This window comes from Balaenoptera borealis (genome assembly GCF_965194805.1).
Source record: "Balaenoptera borealis genome assembly, chromosome: 16".
NCBI lineage: Eukaryota > Metazoa > Chordata > Mammalia > Artiodactyla > Balaenopteridae > Balaenoptera > Balaenoptera borealis.
Window position 1 is genome coordinate 14024716 of NC_138872.1, and position 19072 is coordinate 14043787.

The 19072-nt window shown below is 46.8% G+C and overlaps 1 protein-coding gene across 3 annotated transcripts in view; it reads right to left on the reverse strand.

Annotated features, from left to right (window-relative positions):
* EYA2 (EYA transcriptional coactivator and phosphatase 2) overlaps positions 1 to 19072 on the reverse strand; it is a 303026-nt gene that overhangs the window by 18309 nt on the left and 265645 nt on the right. For all 3 annotated transcript variants that reach the window (XM_082361171.1, XM_082361170.1, XM_082361172.1), the window contains one exon: positions 18407 to 18496. In XM_082361171.1, the coding sequence (XP_082217297.1) occupies positions 18407 to 18496 (90 nt within the window). The remainder of the gene's footprint in view (positions 1 to 18406; positions 18497 to 19072) is intronic.

Here is a 19072-nt window from a genome sequence, read left to right on the forward strand (position 1 = left end):
CTCTTTGGAGAAATACTACGCGTAACACATGGGAGTTAAGATTGAGGGGAGGGGATGATGTAGGTGGGCACATGACCCAGGCTCAACCAATCAGAGAGACCCACGGTCCCTCTGGCCACAGTGATTACTTCAGAGATGAGTGTGTGGCCTCAGCTGGACCAATGAGAACCAGCCCTGGGACTTTTGGGAAAGAGGAGCTCTCCTTTCCCTAGAGCTGCTGGATGGTGAGATTAAGCCTGGGGCTGTCAGAGGAAAGTAGGTCTGGGAGTTGGAGAGAGGGATGAGGTCCCGATCACATTGTTTGCTCCTCTGGATCCAGCCACAACCGAGACAAGGCCACCCTGACTACTATGGTAGGCTGAATGATAGCCCCCGCAAAACATCCCTGTCCTAATCTCAGGAAACGTATACAGAAAAAGGCACTTTGCAGATGTGATTAAGTTAAAGATCTTGAGATGGGGAGATTATCCTGGATTTTCCAGGTGGACCCCAAATGTAATTACAAGGGTCCTTGTAAATAAGAGGCAGAGGGGTATTTGACGACAGAGAGAAGGGAACTGGAGTGAGGTGCTTTGAAGATGAAGGCAGAGGCCGCAAGCCAAGAAATACAGGCGGCCACCAGAAGCCGAAAATGGCGAAGAAACATATTCTCCCCTCAAAGCCTCCAGAAGAAACCAGCTCTGCCAACATCTTCAGCCCAGTGAAATTGATTTTGGACGTTGATCTCCAGAACTGTGTTGTTTTAAGCCACTAAGTGTGTGGTAATTTGGTACAGCAGCCGTAGGAGACGAATACACGGACTTTTTTCCATTTAAGTGAGTGGAGATGGATTTCTGTCATTTTGCAACCAAGAGGCAAGTGATGCAACAGCCCCCAAGGAAGCCTGTGAACTCTACATCCATCAGAAAGTCCATTCAGATGATCGGTCCATAAGGCAAAAATCGTGAGCACGCTGTGCCTGCCCCCCGATGGTACTGGTTAGAGCTCAGGCTCTGGAATCAGATCGCCTGGGTTTGGATCCTGGATCCAACCACTTGAGCAAGTGACTTAACCACCCCGAATCTCAGAGATCAGTTTGGCAAATGGAGATAATAACAGAACCTGCTTCACAAGGTTGACGAGAGGAGAAGGGTCTGGCTACATAAATGTTAGTTTTGATTATTGTGTTAAGATTTGTAAACATCCACGTTTTGGTTTGCAAGACAATTTCAGGGGGCAGATATCTCCTCGCAAAGACTGCTAGAGAGAGGAGATGCACATGGAACTTTGAGCTTGACCTCTGAGAGAAAAACTGGTTGTAACATCTCTGGGCCCTTGAAGGGAGGAGAGAAGCTGGGAAAAAAATGGTGTTGTCAACATTTTGAGCAGATCTCTTTTTACACAGGGAAGAGGCTTGAGTTTATCTTTGAGAACAAGAGTTTTGCTGGGGGATGATGGGACCACCTTCCCTCCATCACTTTTTAAAGATATACAGAGGTAACTTAGTTGTTACGGAGATGCGGGGGTAGAGGGGGTGGGGACAGTGGCATTTGGGGCAGCCTGGGCTGCTTTGTGGGGATCAAGTTTGGAACCTGGAAGAAGGGGTGGTGTGGCCCCTGATCCCTCTCTGGCCCCCCTGAATGAGCTTTGGACTGGAAGGCGGTTTGCTGGATCCTCTGGATTGGAAAGAGGTTTGTTTCCAGAGTCCCTGGCACACTTTGCCCACAGCTCTGTGGCAGTGACAAAGTAGGACTCAGGGTCCTGCTGCAAGGCACCTCACGTGTCTGTGGGCCTGGCACAGCGCCCAGGCGTGGGCAACGGTGTGCTCTGACAGGTCTGACAGCAGGGGGGTCAGCCATGGGCAAATGGTAGCCGGAGCAGAGGGCAAAGAACATGGCGGACGCTCAGTGGTGACCCCAACTGAGAAACTCTTTGGATAGTACTGGAAAAAGACTAGGTGGGGGACACTGAGTGACCATCCTTGAGTGAGCAGACATCTGGTTTACACCTAAATCTTTTCTGCTGTATTCCATATTTCCTTTCTTTCCACGCACCCAGGATTCTAATGTCTTGGTGGTATAATTGATCCCCCTCCCTGAGAGGGTGTGTCCTTTCCTAAATAGTTGAGCACGATGGTACACCCCAACTGGAAGAGTCGATAGTCACATTATCTAATACAGTAGAGGTTAGCCACATGTGGTTCTTTATAGTTAAATTAAAATTAAACAGAATAGAAAATTCAGTTCCTTAGGCCTATTTCAAGTGCTCAATAGCCAAATGGAGCCAATGGCTACCATACTGGATGGTGCACGTTTTCCATCATTGCAGAACATTCTATTGGACAGTGCAGCTCTGGAGGGATAAAGAAACAAGGTTGACAATTTCTCTGCTGTGTTGATAGGTTCATTAAGGAAGAGCTTGCAAGCTGGTCTGGAGACATATCTCATTTAGCCCAAAATGTGCTTAAAACATTTTTTGGAACAATAGCCATCTCTCTCTCTCCCCCTTTCCTCCCTCCCTTCTCGCTCTTCTTGTTCTCCCTCTTTCTCTGTCTCTCTAGATTTTCAGCTACTTTGAGAATTTACATGCTCTGGCAACGCAGGGCTTGCATTCTTCTATCCTGAGAATCCTTAGCCCTGACATCCATCTCCACTCCTCTGCAGTCTCTACTGGGTTCTCCTCACTCTACCTTACCTGGTTACTTGGCCCCTGTGGGCATCCTAGTTTGAAACCTCTGATCCAGAGCAATCTCATATACATGGAAGGATCCTAGGGCCAGCAATCCTAACAGGTTAATGAAAACTGTATTTAAAAGCCAGGGTTGACTTCGGAGACCCAGGCACCGAGGAAAAATTAATAGCAGATTTCCCCCCAGTCCATTGCTTTGCCTGACATTGGAAAAACACCTCCCCGTGGCCCCCAGGCCTTCCCTCAAGCTTGAAAGCTGCTCTGGGGGGTCACCAGGGCTCAGGCCCCTGGGCAGGGTTCCCTGTGCTTTCCCTGATGTCAGGGGAAAGGTATGTGGGGAGGCTCTGTTTTTCTCATTTGCGAGGGGATTGTCGGGGGTGCTAAAGTGTGACAACAGTAGCGATCACATTTCGGGCTTAATAAAATACCATGACGCTCAGCTAGACACTACCTCATACCCCACCAGCTGACCTGGATTGAGTTACCCGCTGAGCCAGCACCGAGGGGAGCGGGACAATGTGGAGGACACGAAGATGGGGCTGGGCCCTGGGGGAAGAAGATCACATGCCTTTCAACCGTGCTGCACGGGGGGCAGGCCTCTCAAAGGATGCCAGCTTCTCACGGCCCAGGGTGCTTCTGGCCTCTCTGGAGTCAGTGTGTGACTATCATAGGTGGGGGGGTGGGCGGGGTCTGAGCGGGACCACCCGCCCAAGACAGAGGATGGGTTCCTGTGGCCTTGCCATTGGTGAGGCGCAGTGGGGCTGAGGAACTGACACTTCCTGACCCAGAGAAACACCTGCAAAGAGTCTCGTGCAAGGATGTCCAGCATCTCAGTGAGAAACTGCAAACACCTGCAGTTCCCTCGATTGTATCATGGTGGAATGAACTGTGGTATATCCATTCAGGGGAATCCTACCCGGCAGCTCACAAGAAAGAGGGAGATAGTTATGTTGGCACATGGAAATGTTTCCAAGACATCCTACAGTGCAAAAAGCAGCAGACTGGAGAATGAGACATCCAGTATCACACATGTCGCTATTTATAAAAACCAATTAAAAACAAAACAAGGTGTTATATATGAATGTATCCATATACATAAATGGAAATAGAAAGATCTGGATGCTTACACATCTGACGGGGGACAGTAATTCCATCTGGGGAGGCACTGGCGCTGGGTTAGTGGTCAAAGGAGGCTTTAATCTTACTGAAATGCTTTCTTTCCTTTCCTTTCCTTCCTTCCTTCCTCCCTCCCTGTTTCCTTCCTTCCCTCCTTCCTTCCTTTACAAGGAGAATATGGACATATATTGCTTTTGAAAAATAAAAGTATCTCCCTGGGAGGAGAGGAGAAGGCAGGATCTCACACTGGAGGACAGAGGCCAGCAATATATAGCCTCTGACTGGCTCCCAGTATGCCGGGGTCTGTGCTCAGCACTTCACATAGATTAACGGGGATACTACTGTCATTCATCTTATACAGGAGAAAATGAGGTGAGAGAAGTACAGGAACGGGTCTGTTATGAGCTGAATTGTGTCCCCTCAAAAGACGTTGCTAGTCCTAACCCCAGTACCTGGGAATGTGACCTTATTTGGAAAGAGGGTCTTCACTGATGATCAAGTTAAGATGGGGTCATGAGGGTGGGCCTTAATCCAATATGACTGATGTCCTGATAAAAAAGGGAAATCTGGACACAGAGACAGATATGCTCACAGGGAGAACATCATGTGACCGTGAGGGCAGAGGTGGAGTGATAGGTCTACAAGCCAAGGAATGTCTTGGAGAAGCTAGGAGAGAGGGGCAAGGAGCAGATTCTCCCTCAGAGCCCTCAGAAGGAGCCAACCCTGCTGACACTTTGATCTTGAACTTCTGGTCTCAAGACCTGCAGGACAGGAAGTTTCTGTTGTTTAAGTCACCCAGTCTGGGTACTTTGTTACCCCAGAAAACTTCCGAGGCCATACAGTGAGGGTGAGGAGGAGGCCAGGAGGCTGTCTGCCTCCAGAGCCTGTGCTTGCAAAGACCCATCCATCCTAAGACTAATTTATACAAATGCCTCCTGTGGGCCCGGAACAGCATCAGAGGATGCTTGGGTCAAGAGAGGAGAGGTTTCGGGACTAACCTGACTCTTGTCCTCAAGGTACTTCTTATGTCCCCGGAAAAGAGAGCCTCCCCTGCTGCTCCCATCATGGTCCAAGCCATCATTACCTGCCACCTACACCAGAGGGCGGCAAACTATGACCCGGGGGCTACATCTGGCCTGCCCGCTGTTTGTGTAAACAAAGTTTTATTGGAACACAGCCATGCTCATTCATTTACATACTGTCTAGGGCTGATTTTGTCCTACAACGGGAGAACTGAGTAGTTGAGACAGAGACAGCCTGAGCCGCAGAGCTTAAAATGCTTACTCTCTGGCTCCTTACAGAAAAAGTTAACTGACCCCTGACTCAGACTATTATAGTCACCTCCTCACTCTCCCTGCTTCTACCCTTGCCTACCCCCCATCTTTCCAGCCTAGTCTCCATCCAGCAGCCAGAGGGATCCTGTTAAACCCTAAGTCAGATCCTGTCCCTCCCCTGCTCAGAACCCCATAATGGCTCCCACCTCCCTCCAGGTGAAAGCACAGTCCTCACCATGACTCGGGCCCCACTCGTCGGCCCACCCTCCCACTCATCACTCTCCCCCCACCATCTCCCACCCCTCTCACTGCACTGCAGACACAGCAGGCCCTGCTAGTCCTTCAATAACCCTCATGCTCTTGCCCCAGGGCCTTTGCATTTGCTGTTCCTTCTGTTTTGAATGCTTTTCCCTTCTCTTTCCATCTATCAAAAGCCTGCGAAGGTTTGTTGATGTCACTGCCTTTGTAAAAACTGCCCCAACTCTACGCCATGTCAGGACAAATGTTTCTGTGCTTCCACACTTTGTGGGGCCTGTAGGGTTAATCTAGGCCTGATATAATGGCCGATTTCTTCTTTCATCTGCTAAACTGGGAAACCGTAAAGGTAGTGCCTTTTTTTTTTTTTTTTAAACTGGTTTTTGCAAGGTCAGAGAGTACAGCAGTTAAGAACACAGACTCTGGGATCTGGGTCAAATTCTGACTCTGCTTACTAACAGAATGGACTTGGACAAGGTACTAATCTTCGTGACTCTCAACTTCCTTGTCTGTAATTGAGGTATAGAATGGTACTGCCCACATAGGGTTTTGTAAGGATCGAATGAATCAATACAGGTAAAGCATTTTGAAAAGTCCCTCGCCCACAGAAAATGCCACATACACGTTTGCCTTAATTATCTCTAGTATTACTATTCTGAATTCCATAGGCCCAAACTGAATTGAGTTCACCACCGAAAGAGGTTCACGGATGGTCAGCTCTGCTGATGAAGCAATTTAGAAGCAAAGCAGGACGTTGCAGTCTTCAGTCCAAATTCCAAAGACACGTCAGGATGCTACACATTAATGCATCTCAGGAAGCGGGGCGGAAGCGAACTAGGGTAGAGACATTCAGTTTCACACGTCCTTGATGTTGTAGTTGGCCTTCAAATGCCCATCCCTGGGCTCCAGTGTCAGCCCCGCTGTTCCCTAGGTGTGTGATCTTGGGAAAGTTACTAGACACCTGTGAGTCTTCAGGTTTTTTTTTTTTGTAATAAACTTTTTTTTTTTTGGCTGCATCAGGTCTTCATTGCTGCGCGCAGGCTTTCTCTAGTTGCAACGAGCGGGGGCTATTCTTCATTGTGGTGTGCGGGCTTCTCATCGCGGTGGCTTCTCTTGTTGCGGAGCACGGGCTCTAGGCACACGGGCTTCAGTAGTTGTGGTGCATGGGCTCAGTAGTTGTGGCTCGCGGGCCCTAGAGCGCAGGCTCAGTAGTTGTGGTGCATGGGCTTAGTTGCTCCGTGGCATGTGGGATCTTCCCGGACCAGAGATCAAACCCGTGTTCCCTGCATTGGCAGGTGGATTCTTAACCACTGTGCCACCAGGGAAGTCCCTGTGATAAACTTTTAATTTTAGAATAGTTATAGATTTACAGAAAAATTGTGAATACAGTAGAGTGTTCCCATATATCCCACACCCAGTTTCTTTTATTGTTAACATCTTATATTCAAATAGTATATTTGTCACAACTAATAAATATCACTATATTATTATTAACTAATGTCAATTCTTTATTCAGTTTTTCTACTGCCATTCTTTTTCTCTTCCAGGATCCCATCTGGGGTCCTGGGCCCACATTACATTTTGTCGTCTTGTCTCTTTAGGTTCTTCTGGGTTGTGATAGTTTCTCAGACTTTCCTTGGTTTTAGTGACAGTTTAAAGGAGTGCTCGTCAGGTATTTTGCAGAATGTTTCAACTGGGATTTGTCTGATGTTTTTCTCATGGTTAGACTGGAGTTATGGGTTTTGGTGAGGAAGATCACAGAGGTAAAAGTGCCACTCTCATCACATCACATCATATCAAGGGTACATACTATCAACATGACATCACTGTTGATGTTGACCTTGATCACTTGGCTTAGGTAGTGTTCCTCAGGCTTCTCCACTGTAAAGTTACTCTCCCCCCAACTTTCCATAGTATACTCTTTGGAAGGAAGAAACTATGCAAAGCTCACAGTAAACGGTAGAGTATCTACATAAATTATTTTGAATTTTTCTGTACGGGAGATTTGTCTGTTCTCCCCCACTTATTTATTCAATCATTTATCTGTGTCAGTATGGACTCATGGGTACTTATTTTATATTTTGGGTTGAATACTATGTTATTTGTTTTAGTACTCAAAGTGTTCCAGCTCTGGCCACTGGGAACCCTTCCAGTCAGCACTTGTGTCCCTTTGACATACCCCATCATCATGGGGTTTTTTGAGCACTTCTTTAGTTTTTGGTACAGTAAGATGCTCCATGTTTATCATGTAACTTCTCTGTCCCAGCCCTAGAATCAGTCACTTCTCCAAGGAGCCCTGGTTCCTTTCACTGGAAAATGGTGTTTTGAAGCCAAGATCTGGATGCTGGGTGTGCTAGTTGCTACAGGAGTGTCATTACTTCTGGGCCCTCTTGGGCAACAGACCAAGGTCTCCAGGATTTAAAAAAAATATTTATTTATTTATTTATTTGGTTGTGCCAGGTCTTAGTTGCAGCAGGCAGGCTCCTTAGTTGTGGCAGGCTCCTTAGTTGTGGCTCACGGGCTCCTTAGTTGTGGCTTGCTGGCTCCTTAGTTGTGGCATGCACATGGGATCTAGTTCCCTGGCCAGGGATCGAACCCAGGCCCCCTGCATTGGGAGCGTGGAGTCTTAACCACCGTGCCACCAGGGAAGTCCTGGATTTTTAAAAAATTATGAAATATGGGTAATGCATCCACTTGCAGGTGTGTAACGAGGCATGTGGCTGGCCTAATAAATGATACCGATTATAGTCCAGACCACTCCTTTCACCAGTGTGGAAACTGAAGCTCAGACAGGGCCAAGTGGAACTTACATAAAGGGTCACAGGGCCTGAGTGAAGGTATCTGTGGGATTGCAGGAGCGTCCCATCTTTCATCAGTGATGACAGTGATTTATCCTTTTGTCATGTGCTCAAAGTCCAGATTTAGTTTCAAGGTAACAGTCTCCTGAAATGCATGAGAGAGCATCCCACCTTTTCTTTGCTCTACAGTTTGTGCAGGATGGGATTTATTTGTCCTTTCCTTGAATGTTTGGTGGAACTCTCGTTTAAAACGAGCTGGACCTGGTGCCTTTGTTAGAGCTGTACACTTTTTTTTTTAATTTATTTATTTATTTATTATTTTTGGCTGTGTTGGGTCTTCGTTTCTGTGCGAGGACTTTCTCTAGTTGCGGCAAGCAGGGTCCCCTCTTCATCGCGGTGCGCGGGCCTCTCACTATTGCGGCCTCTCTTGTTGCGGAGCAAAGACTCCAGACGTGCAGGCTCAGTAGTTGTGGCTCACGGGCCTAGTTGCTCCGTGGCATGTGGGATCTTCCCAGACCAGGGCTCAAACCTGTGTCCCCTGCATTGGCAGGCAGATTCTCAACCACTGCGCCACCAGGGAAGCCCAGAGCTGTACACCTTTAACTACGATTTCAATTTCTCATGGTCACTGGTTTATTTATCTAAAAATTTTCCCCTTGGGTTAATTTTGATAATTTACATCTTTCTGAAAAGGGTCAACTTCATCCAGGTTTTCAGGTTCATTGGAACAATAGTGCTCATGGTATTCTCATAATTAAAAAAAAAAAAAGAATCTCCCCTGAACCTACAATAATGTCCACCCTTTCATTCTGGATGTTGGTTACTGATCTCTTCTTCTCCCTCTTTTTTTTCTTGTTCATGTTTGCCAAAGGCTTTCTACCTTAATGATCTTTTCAGTTACCAGTTCTTATTAATTTTCCTGGTTTTCTAATTTAAGGCTGTCTGGATCAGCCTTTGCCTGCACCCCATAGGTTTTGATCCTTAGTATTCTCGTCATTGCTTGTTTCTGAACAGTAAGCCCGGTGACAAATACCCATCAAAATCCGTTCTGCTTATGCTGGTGACAGCCGGGGTTTTCCCAACCTGCTCTGCTGTGGTCTGATCCCATTACGTTTTGTCCTTGGCCGCCTGGAGACACGAATGCAGAAAGGAAATTGTTGACAAATTTGCTTTAGAAAAATGACTCTCATCCAAGCCCAGATGGACTCCCTGCCCACTCCTTCTCCTTCAAGGCAGGTATATTTTAAAAGTGAGAGTGCTTAATGCTGCCTCTAGACTAGCCAGAGAGGGGCCTGCTCCCTGGGAGGGAAACCTGGGCTGTCTTTCTCGTGTTGTTTAAGTGTTTAACTTATCTGAAGAGCACTAAACAGGTTGTGGCCTGTGTTGCATTAATGGTCAGTTGGGCAGGACGTCTTGGAGAGCAGCTCAGCGCTGACACGGTGAAATATTATTCTCCCTGACAGCTCCTGGAGAACCGTAAATCAGACGTTTAGCAATCAGGCCCAGGTGTCAGGCAGGCAGCCATGGCCTGCCCAGATTCCAGCCACTTCTGAGACCCTCCAGCATGATCCTTCCCAAAGCTCTGGCAGCATCTTGAAACGCTCCCCCTCCAGCCCACCCTCCAGCCTGGCCACGCCTGATTCGGGCCAGGGATACCTTCTGTCAAAACCTTTAGGTTGATCTTGTTTCTTATGAAGGACTCTTTTCTTCCATCCACTCTGTGGACCCGTATTCCTTCTCCAATTCACTGTTCATCTCAAAACTGTATCTTTGGGACTTCCCTGGTGGCGCAGCGGTTAAGAATCCACCTGCCAATGCAGGGGACACGGGTTCCATCCCTGGTCTGGGAAGATCCCACATGCCGCGGAGCAACTAAGCCCATGTGCCACAACTACTGAGCCTGCGCTCTAGAGCCCGCAAGCCACAACTACAGCACCTGTGCGCCTAGAACCCATGCTCCACAACAAGAGAAGCCACTGCAATGAGAAGCCTGCACACTGCAACGAAGAGTAGCCCCGGCTCGGGGCAACTAGAGAAAGCCCGCGCACAGCAACTAAGACCCTACGCAGCGAAAAATAAATAAATAAAAAAAAAATTGTATCTTCTGTGAAAGATAAACGTCCCAGCCTAGAAGTCAGCTTGGCCTGGGATCAGATCTCCACTCTACTCTTACTAGCTCTGTGACCCCTGAAAAATGACCTCCCTGGGCTTCATTCTTCATATGTAAAATAGAGATTAAAAAAAAAAAAAATCTCCCTTTCCAGGGAGATACTTGTGAGATTTCAGTGAGAAAATACACGTGTGATGCTTGGCACAGGGTAAGAGCTCAATACGTGTCAGCCCTGGGCAAGTTAACCTCTCTGTGCCTCAGTTTTCCCATCTCTGAAATGGGGATACGTAACAGTATCTACCTTCTGTGACTGTTGGAAAGGTTAAATGAAGGCATGCAGGTGAGCCCTTCGGGCACTGCCTGGCACAGTGAGCTCTCAGGACATGTCAGCTGTCGCTGTGATTGGGTTTATTATTCTCACCTGTGCCCCCCACTCGGCTCCAACCTCAGTCCACATCCTTCTTTCTAGAAATGCATTCAGATCCTTTGTTTATTGCTTTGTTCCCCTTGCAGGGGGGAAGAGAAGGTGCCGTAGTAGTTTAGTGTGGTTTAGGTTGCTGTTATTTGTGTGACTTTTGTTTTGCATATACGACGTGAAGATGACATGATAATTCATGGAGGAGTTTTTCATCTTTGTCTTCTTCGTTTACACTGGGAATTTCTCCTCCTCTTGCTGTCAGACCTTGCTCATCTTCCTCCAGGCTTCCTGGCTGCACCAATCCTCCCTGCTCTCCTTTTCCCTTTGAACCCACTGTCTACAGCACTGTAGAGTCTAGATTTCCTGTTGGGAATCTTCTTTCTCAGCCAGATGGCAATCGTTCTCCTGGGGGAGGCAGCACAGCACAGTGGATAAGTGCAAGGGCCCTGGAGCCAGGTTGCCTGGGTCTGAATACTGCCACTGCCAACTGTGTGACTTTGGGCTGTTCGCTTAACCTCTCTGTGCCTCAGTTTCTTCATATGTAAAATGGGTGTTATGGACTGAGTGTTTGTGTCCTCCCCAAATCCATAGGTGGAAGCACAAACACTCAGGTGGCTGTATTTGGAGAGGGGGCCTCTAAGGAAGTAATTAAGGTTATGTGAGGTCATAAGGGTGGTGCCCTGATCTGATAGGATTAGTGTCCTAATAAAAAGAGACAGCAGAGCTGGCTAGCACATGCTTTTTCTCTCCCTTTCTCTCTCCCTCTCCTTGTACACACACTGAGGAAAGGCCATGTGGAGACATAGTGAGAAGGTGGCCTCTACAAGCCAGGAAGAGAGCTCGCACCAGAAACCACATTTGCCAGCCCCTTAATCTGGGACTTCTAGCCTCTAGAATGGTAAGAAAATTAATTTCTGTTGTGTTAAGCCATACAGTTTGTGATGTTTTGTTATGGGAGCCTGAGCAGACTGAGACAATAGGGATAATAATAGTGAAGATTAAACAAGTTAATACATGTAAACTGCACAGAACAGTGCCTGGTACCTAGTAAGTATTCAGTAAATGTCAGCTGTGATTACTGTTACTATTATTATTATTATTATTATTATCATCACCATCCTAACTGAAAATGTAGGTCATGTCTTACAAATTTAGGGTTCCAGAGCTTCACTGTCTCATAGAACTTTCTACAATGAGTACAATGAGGTAAATGTTCTGTCCAATATGATAGCCACCAGCCACATGTGGCTAATTACATTAAAATTATTTAAAATTAAACACAATTAAAAATTCAGTGCCTCGGTCGCACTAGCCATATTTCAAGTGCTCAATAACCACATGTGGCCAGTGGTTACTGTATTGGACAGTGCAGAATAGAACACAGACATCCCTAGGGCTCTAGGGCATTGGCTTTCAAGTGGTTTTGACTGTGACCTTCCATAAGAGATACATTTTCTATCACACAGAGATTTAAATTACTGAAACATAATTGATATCACTGAGACAATTTCTCAAACAATGTTCACCACTACTATTTGTGATGCACCCTATCATACCCCTTTCAATCAACTTTCCTTTTTAAACGTTTAAAACCGTAGCTTCTAATTATTAGGGAAACATAAACTACAATGAGGTATCACCTCACACCGGTCAGAGTGGCCATCATTAAAGAGTCAACAAATAACAAATGCTGGAGAGGGTGTGGAGAAAAGGGAACCCTCCTACGCTGTTGGTGGGAATGTAAATTGGTGCAGCCATGATGGAGAACAGTATGGAGGTTCCTTAAAAAACTAAAAATTGAGTTGCCATATGATCCAGCAATCCCACTCCTGAGCATGCATCAGAGAAAACTCTTAATGTGAAAAGACACATGCACCCCAATGTTCACTGCAGCACTATTTACAACAGCCAAGACATGGAAGCAACCTAAGTGTCCATCAACAGATGAATGGATAAAGAAGATGTGGTACATATATACAATGGAATACTACTCAGCCATAAAAAAGAATGAAATAATGACATGGTGCAGCAACATGGGTGGACCTAGAGATTATCACACTAAGTGAAGTAAGTCAGACACAGAAAGACAAATACCATATGATATCACTTATACGTGGAATCTAAAATATGACACAAATGAACTTATTGACAAAAGAAAAACAGACTCACAGACATATTGATAGAAAACAAACATATAGTCACCAAAGGGGAAACGGGGGAATAAATTAGGAGTTTGGGATTAACAGATACACACCACTATATATAAATTAAACAACAAGGATTTATGTATAGCACAGGGAACTATATTCAATATCCTGTAATAAACCATAATGGAAAAGAATATGAAAAAATATATCTGTATAACCGAATCACTTTGCTGTACGCCAGAAACTAACACAACATTGTGAATCAACTATACTTCAATAAAACAAACAAACAAACAAAAAATAAAACCTCAGTTTCATCCTAAGCAATATCACCTATGAAATCACTGGCATAATGTGTTAGTCATTTTCCCCCTAAAACAGTAATAAGAGAAAAATTGTAAGTTTAACAACAAAAAAATTTTTTTCAAGTAAAAGCAAGTTACATGAAGCCTGGATTGTGCTCTACGCTAGTGGATCCATAAATATGGTGCAGCTGATTGACTCCTCTCAAGGGCTTGGTGCAGTTTCTCAACGGGGTGCCCCCGGCATTTTGCGTGGAATCATTCCTCGTTGTACAAGGCTGTACAAAGTGCTGGGTTATGTGGCATCCCCGGCCCCGACTGCTAGGAGCCAACAGTTCTTCCCCTTCGTGTGATAACCCACACTTCCCTCCCATTTCCAAACTCACCCTCCCCCACTTGACGATAATGAGGTTGCAGACATGGAGAGCCCGCTCTCTGAGAACGAGGGAAGACGGGAAAGCGAGGACGGGGCTGTTCCTTGCCTGAATCTGCCCTGCTTTCCCCCACTCACCTCTTCACGCAGGGGCCACGAGGACGGATGGCATCGCCTCCCCCACTGCACACTGAGCCCCGAAATCAAACCCAAGAGGACTGTGCTCCCGGGCACCTCCACTCAGCCGGGTCCGGCCTGGCTTGGGCAGTGGCACATGCGCAGTTCAGTGAGCCCGAGGATGCTTTCATGAGCTCCCAAGCGGCAGGTGTGTGAATTTCAATCAAACCTCCACCCTTGCTCCACAACCCAGCTGACATTTCAGATGAGGGTCCTCTGCCCTGGATTTTACTGCAAAAGAAGTAGCTCTCGCACAAAGGCAAGTTGGCCGGGTAATTGTCAATATTTATGCCCAAACTCCAGCAACTGGCTGTCATTTAGGGCCAGGTTGCCCACCACTGTCATAATCTTTGCCCTATCTCTGCATTACATGTATTGTTACTGAATTATGATAAAATCGGGGATTGGGCAACCTAGTTACCTTTTCTAGCTCATCATACAATAAACATATAATGATTTAAATTAAACAATTTGCCCCTGTACCATGTAAACCCCCCTTGCACAGTCCCAGTGGCACATGCATGCAGCCCTCTGGTGGGGAGGCCCATCTCTTGGGCATGTACTGTGTGCCAGGCTCTCTGCTGACTGCTTCCGTGTATCTCCCATCATCCTGACGACCCTGGAAGTTAGGGGCTTTTCTTCTACCCATTTAACAGATGAGGAAACTGAGGTTCAAGGAGGTGGAGTGACTTGCACAGGTCACACAGCCAGGAGATGGTGGAGCCAGGACTCAAAGGCAGACTGAACTGATTAGCAGACACTTGCCCTAAACTCTGGACACGCATCCCTAAAGTCCTGAGATACAGCTGAACTAGGCACCTACTTTGTCTCTGACCAGTCCTCCTCATGGAATCCCCGCCCCATGAGCACTTTCACCTTTCAGTCCGGGAACCGACCTAATGCAAACACCTGCTTCCACCATTGCCCCCTTTGGTCTGTTCTCCACCCAGCAGCCAGAGGGAGCCTCTGAACGGCGAGTCAGGTCATGTTGCTCCCCTGCTCTAAATCCTCCAATAGCTTCTGGTCACTGTTAGAATGTTACCCAGGGCCTTATGATGGCCCAGAGGCCCCAAGTGATCTGTCTCCCCTCCCCCAAACTGCCCTACACCGTCCTTCCTGCTCTTTTGCTCTAGCTGCACTGGGCAATCCTTCCTGTTCCTGGAACTTGCCAACTCTGACCACGCCCCAGGGGCTCTGCACTGCTGTTTTCTCTGTCTGGCACACTCTCTGCCTAGATGCCCACATGGTCCTCTCCCTTACCTCCTTCAGGTCTCTGCTCCAATGTCACAGAAGCCTTACCTGGTTATACCAAGTAAAATAGTCCCTGGGAGCATCTCCTCCGGCTCTGCTGGTCTCTCTTTGGAACACTTTATCTGACATTTTATATTCAATTGTTTATGGTCTGCTTCCCCAACTGGAAGGTCAATGCCGCCAGGGTGGGGGAATCTTGCTGTGTTGTTTTTTCGGTTTTTGTTTTTTTGCCACTGAATCCACAGCACTTAGAGCAGGGCCTGGTGAATGCTAAACTCTCCATAAATCGCTGCTGCTTGTGGGAGCTGATCTCCTTATTTAGAGATGGCACTGCAGGCTCAGAGCAGAAAGGGATCTGACTTCGTTCCCTAAACCCCATCATCTGACCATCCATGCAGGAGCCAGGCTCCAGCCCCGAAGGGCCTCCCTGGGGACCTCCACCGGGCTGCCCTTCAGATTTTGACGGGGGCTCCCTGCACCAGCAAGCAATATGTTTTCACTTGTGTCTTAACTTCTGCATCGTATAACACGGTTTCAATTCTGCTAAGGTGCCCTCGGGGCTTCTGGCACTGGGGACATTTTGGAAAAAAATGTAGAGAGTAAAAACAAACTGGCTTGTTTTTACTGAGTAGCTCCAGTTGGTAATTAAGATCCTTTTCCAAGAGGTGCGACTTTGACTTTGGGGTCAGCGAGGAACAGCAGATGGGGCAAGGTTCTGAAGACAAGGGCTAGAACACACAGCAGTCCAAAAAATACCTGGCTCTGAGCCTCAGGTTCAACCAAGATGGACAAAGGGCTTACTATGTGTCTACCACCTTCACTGCGTGAGAGCTTCAAACTCGTGTATCTGCCTGTCGATCTGGTGTTTCACTGGGGTGTCCCAGACATCTCCGACCTCATGTGCCCACAACAGAAGGATGGATTCTCCCATCTTCCCTGTGCTGCCCATCACAGAGAACAGCACCATCACTCAGGTCAGGCCAAGCCCAGGAGCCCCTCTTGACTCCTCTCTCCTCTCACCCCCACATCCAACCCGTCAGCAAGGCCTCTCAGCTTTCCTGCCATTCTCCCGGGGCCCACGTCTTCTTCCCATCTTGATCCAACCCATTTTTCGTCTTTTGCTTGGAAGTATCTCTTTGCTGGTCCCCCTGTCTCTACCTTTCCCGTCCTACTGCCTATCTCCATGCAGCAGCCAGAGTGGTCATTTTAAAACATAAATCAGGTCATGTGGCTCTTCCCGTTTCATGCTCCCTCGCCCCATGGTTGTCCAACTCTGATGTCTATGGCTCGTGTCTGGCTCATGCCTCCCTCTCCAGACTCATCCCTCCCAGCCGCCCCCTTGCTTTCACTCACTGCACTCACCTGTCCTTCTTGCCGATCCTTGATGACATCACACTAATTCTCACCTCAGGGCCTTTGCACCTGCTAATCCCACCTCCCTTGGTCTCCACCTGGCTGGCTCCTGTCATCATTCAGGCCTTGGCTCAAGCGCCACATCCTCGAGATGGCTTCCCTGACCCCCTCGAGAATGCTGTTCCCCTACCCTACTCCCTCACCCCCAACACTCACTATCACATCTGATTGTTTTATTTTCTTCACGTCCTTTTCACTACCACAAGCATGCTTGTTTATGGATTTGTTTGGTTGTTTACTGCCTGGTCCCTGGGGATTCAGGGTGAATCAGACAGACATGGTCCCTCCTCTCACAAAAGTGACATTCTAAGCAGGAGACAGGGAAAAACTACATCTACCCTGGACTTTTCAGCTACAAGGGCCAATAATTTCCATTTTTTGCTAAAGCAAGTTGGGTTTTGCTATGTGCAATCAGCTGAGTCTTTACTACATTAGGCTCCATAATACTTGCTGAATTCAATTGCCATGTTTTTTTTTAATTAAAAAATTTAATTTTAAGTTCTCTCTCTTTTTTTCCCCCCAAGACATAAGAGGACTTTGTAAAGGGAGCTTGCATATTGCTTTTGGCTAAAGAGATAGTTTTGGGCCTCGATGCTACTGGCATTCTCCACTACTCCAAAGCTCTCTTTCTTTCTCAGCAAGTTTTTTTTTTTTTTAATTTAGTTATTTATTTAGGCTGTGCTGGGCCTTAGTTGCGGCACGCAGACTCTTGGTTGCCGCATGCATGCAGGATCTAGTTCCCTGACTAGGGATTGAACCCCGGCCCCCTGCATTGGGAGCATGGAGTCTTACCCACTGGACCACCAGGGAAGTCCCCTTCCTCAGCAAGTTTCTATCTCAATCCTCTCTTTGAAAAAGATGTTGGGCAGAGAGCATCAATCTCATTTCATAGATGGGAGGACTGAGGCCCAAACGGCTTGCCGAGACTGGACGGAACACAAGATCGATCATTTCAGCAAGGATTTCCCTTTCTGGACTCTAGGACTGCAGACTGGGAAGGAAACTCTGTATCCTTTCCTGACGATAAATGAGTAATGCTCTCAGTTGGCCAGGACAGATTTGGAATTTATAGCCTTCATATTACTACTTCACAGTTGAGTACCCAGGGATTTTCCAGATTCTAAGAAAAAAATATTCCTACTAGGATAAATAGAATTGTTCTTTTACATGCAGTTTTATTTTAGGTTGCCTTTATTTTTCAATCTGTTAAACCAATAACGAGAATATAATTTACAAAGCTAGAAGATTCCCACATTAATCCTCTTATCAACCAAAAAAACTTTCCTCACCTTGGAGAAAGAAAGCTGCTTGCTCTTTCATTAGGGGTAAGTAGTGCACTACATTTCCCTCCTTGCTTTGTCTACCAGGAAGCTCAGAGAGACTCAACTGCTGTAGTTAGCCTGAGCCAGATTTTTTCTGGTACAATGCCTCACCCTTACTCATTACATGGCTTTCAATTCCTTTGCCTTTGCTTTAGTAGCTCTACTTTAAATATGTTTTCTATTTGAAATTCTTCCCCAATCTTTCTGACACAGGCTGGGTATAAACAAACGAATTAAATTTATTTCTGAAGCTGCTCTCCTTTTTCCTATCTCCCTTGCTACTTGCTTAGGGGCACAGGAGCAGATACTTTAAATCCGCGCGGCCCCACTGCTCACTCTCTCTCTCTCTTTGTAAAACATGTTTTCAGGAGAATGTAAATTGTTTTTAAAAGCTTCCATCCTGGCCCACTGCTAATTATTCCTGACCCAGGAGGATCTGTACTAATTTGCCTTAATAAACTTTATTAAATAGCAAATTTCAGGAGGAAGAAACTACGCAGCCTTGATTGGATTAGTAAAACTGCCAGTGGACATCACTGCTAGAGCAGAGAGAAAAGCCCATTAACCGTAGAGAGGGAAGGTGGGGAGAGAATCCGCTCAAGTGTGTTTCCAATAAGCCATGGCTGGCCACAGTTTTGTGCCTTCTTGGGGGTTGTGAGCAAAAGTTTCTAGCCTCCAAACGAAAAAGGAAAAAGAAAAGGCAGTGTCTCTGCCCCCAAACCAGATGCAGGTGATTAAATACAGCGACTATGGAATGAAATGAGCAATCAAGCAATTCCAAACCTCCAGGTCATTGAAGAACAGATGTGTATCTGCGAGGTTGAAGATCATTTCTTCCATCATGAGGCCGATGCGCACGGACGCCGTGGTGTCCTGTTAGGAAGAAGCAGAGAAAAGCACAAGTAAGTGGAGTCACTGTCATCTCAGCCTCCTCTCCTCCCGGCCCACCCCTGAATGGCGGATCCGGTCTGTCCTCATCTGCGCGCCTAGCACACGGCCTAAGATGTGTCTCCGGGTGGGGTCAGGGTGATAATGTTGCACAGCTTCTGAGATTTCACTTCTACTTTTTCATCATTTCTATCTACCCTCGTCAGTGTTTAAATCTCCCCCCACAAATATGCCCCTGGAATGGCAACTGTTCAGTGTTGCAAGAACCAGAAATGGCTGTAGGAAAGGAGAGCCTCTTGGAGAATGTGTGTTTCCAGGGAGGCCTGAGAGATTTCAGGGAAAGCAGTGTAAACTATGTATAAACTACTGGGAGAGCTGGGATGTTGGTTCTCTCCTTACAACAATCGCTCTATGGCTATAGCCCTCCTCCTCCGGCTATTCAAAAAAACACTTTTATCTAACAAGAGAGGATTAACTACAAAAACAAACATATAAACAAAACCCACCGTAGGGGACTTCCCTGGTGGTGCAGTGGTTGAGAATCCGCCTGCCAATGTAGGG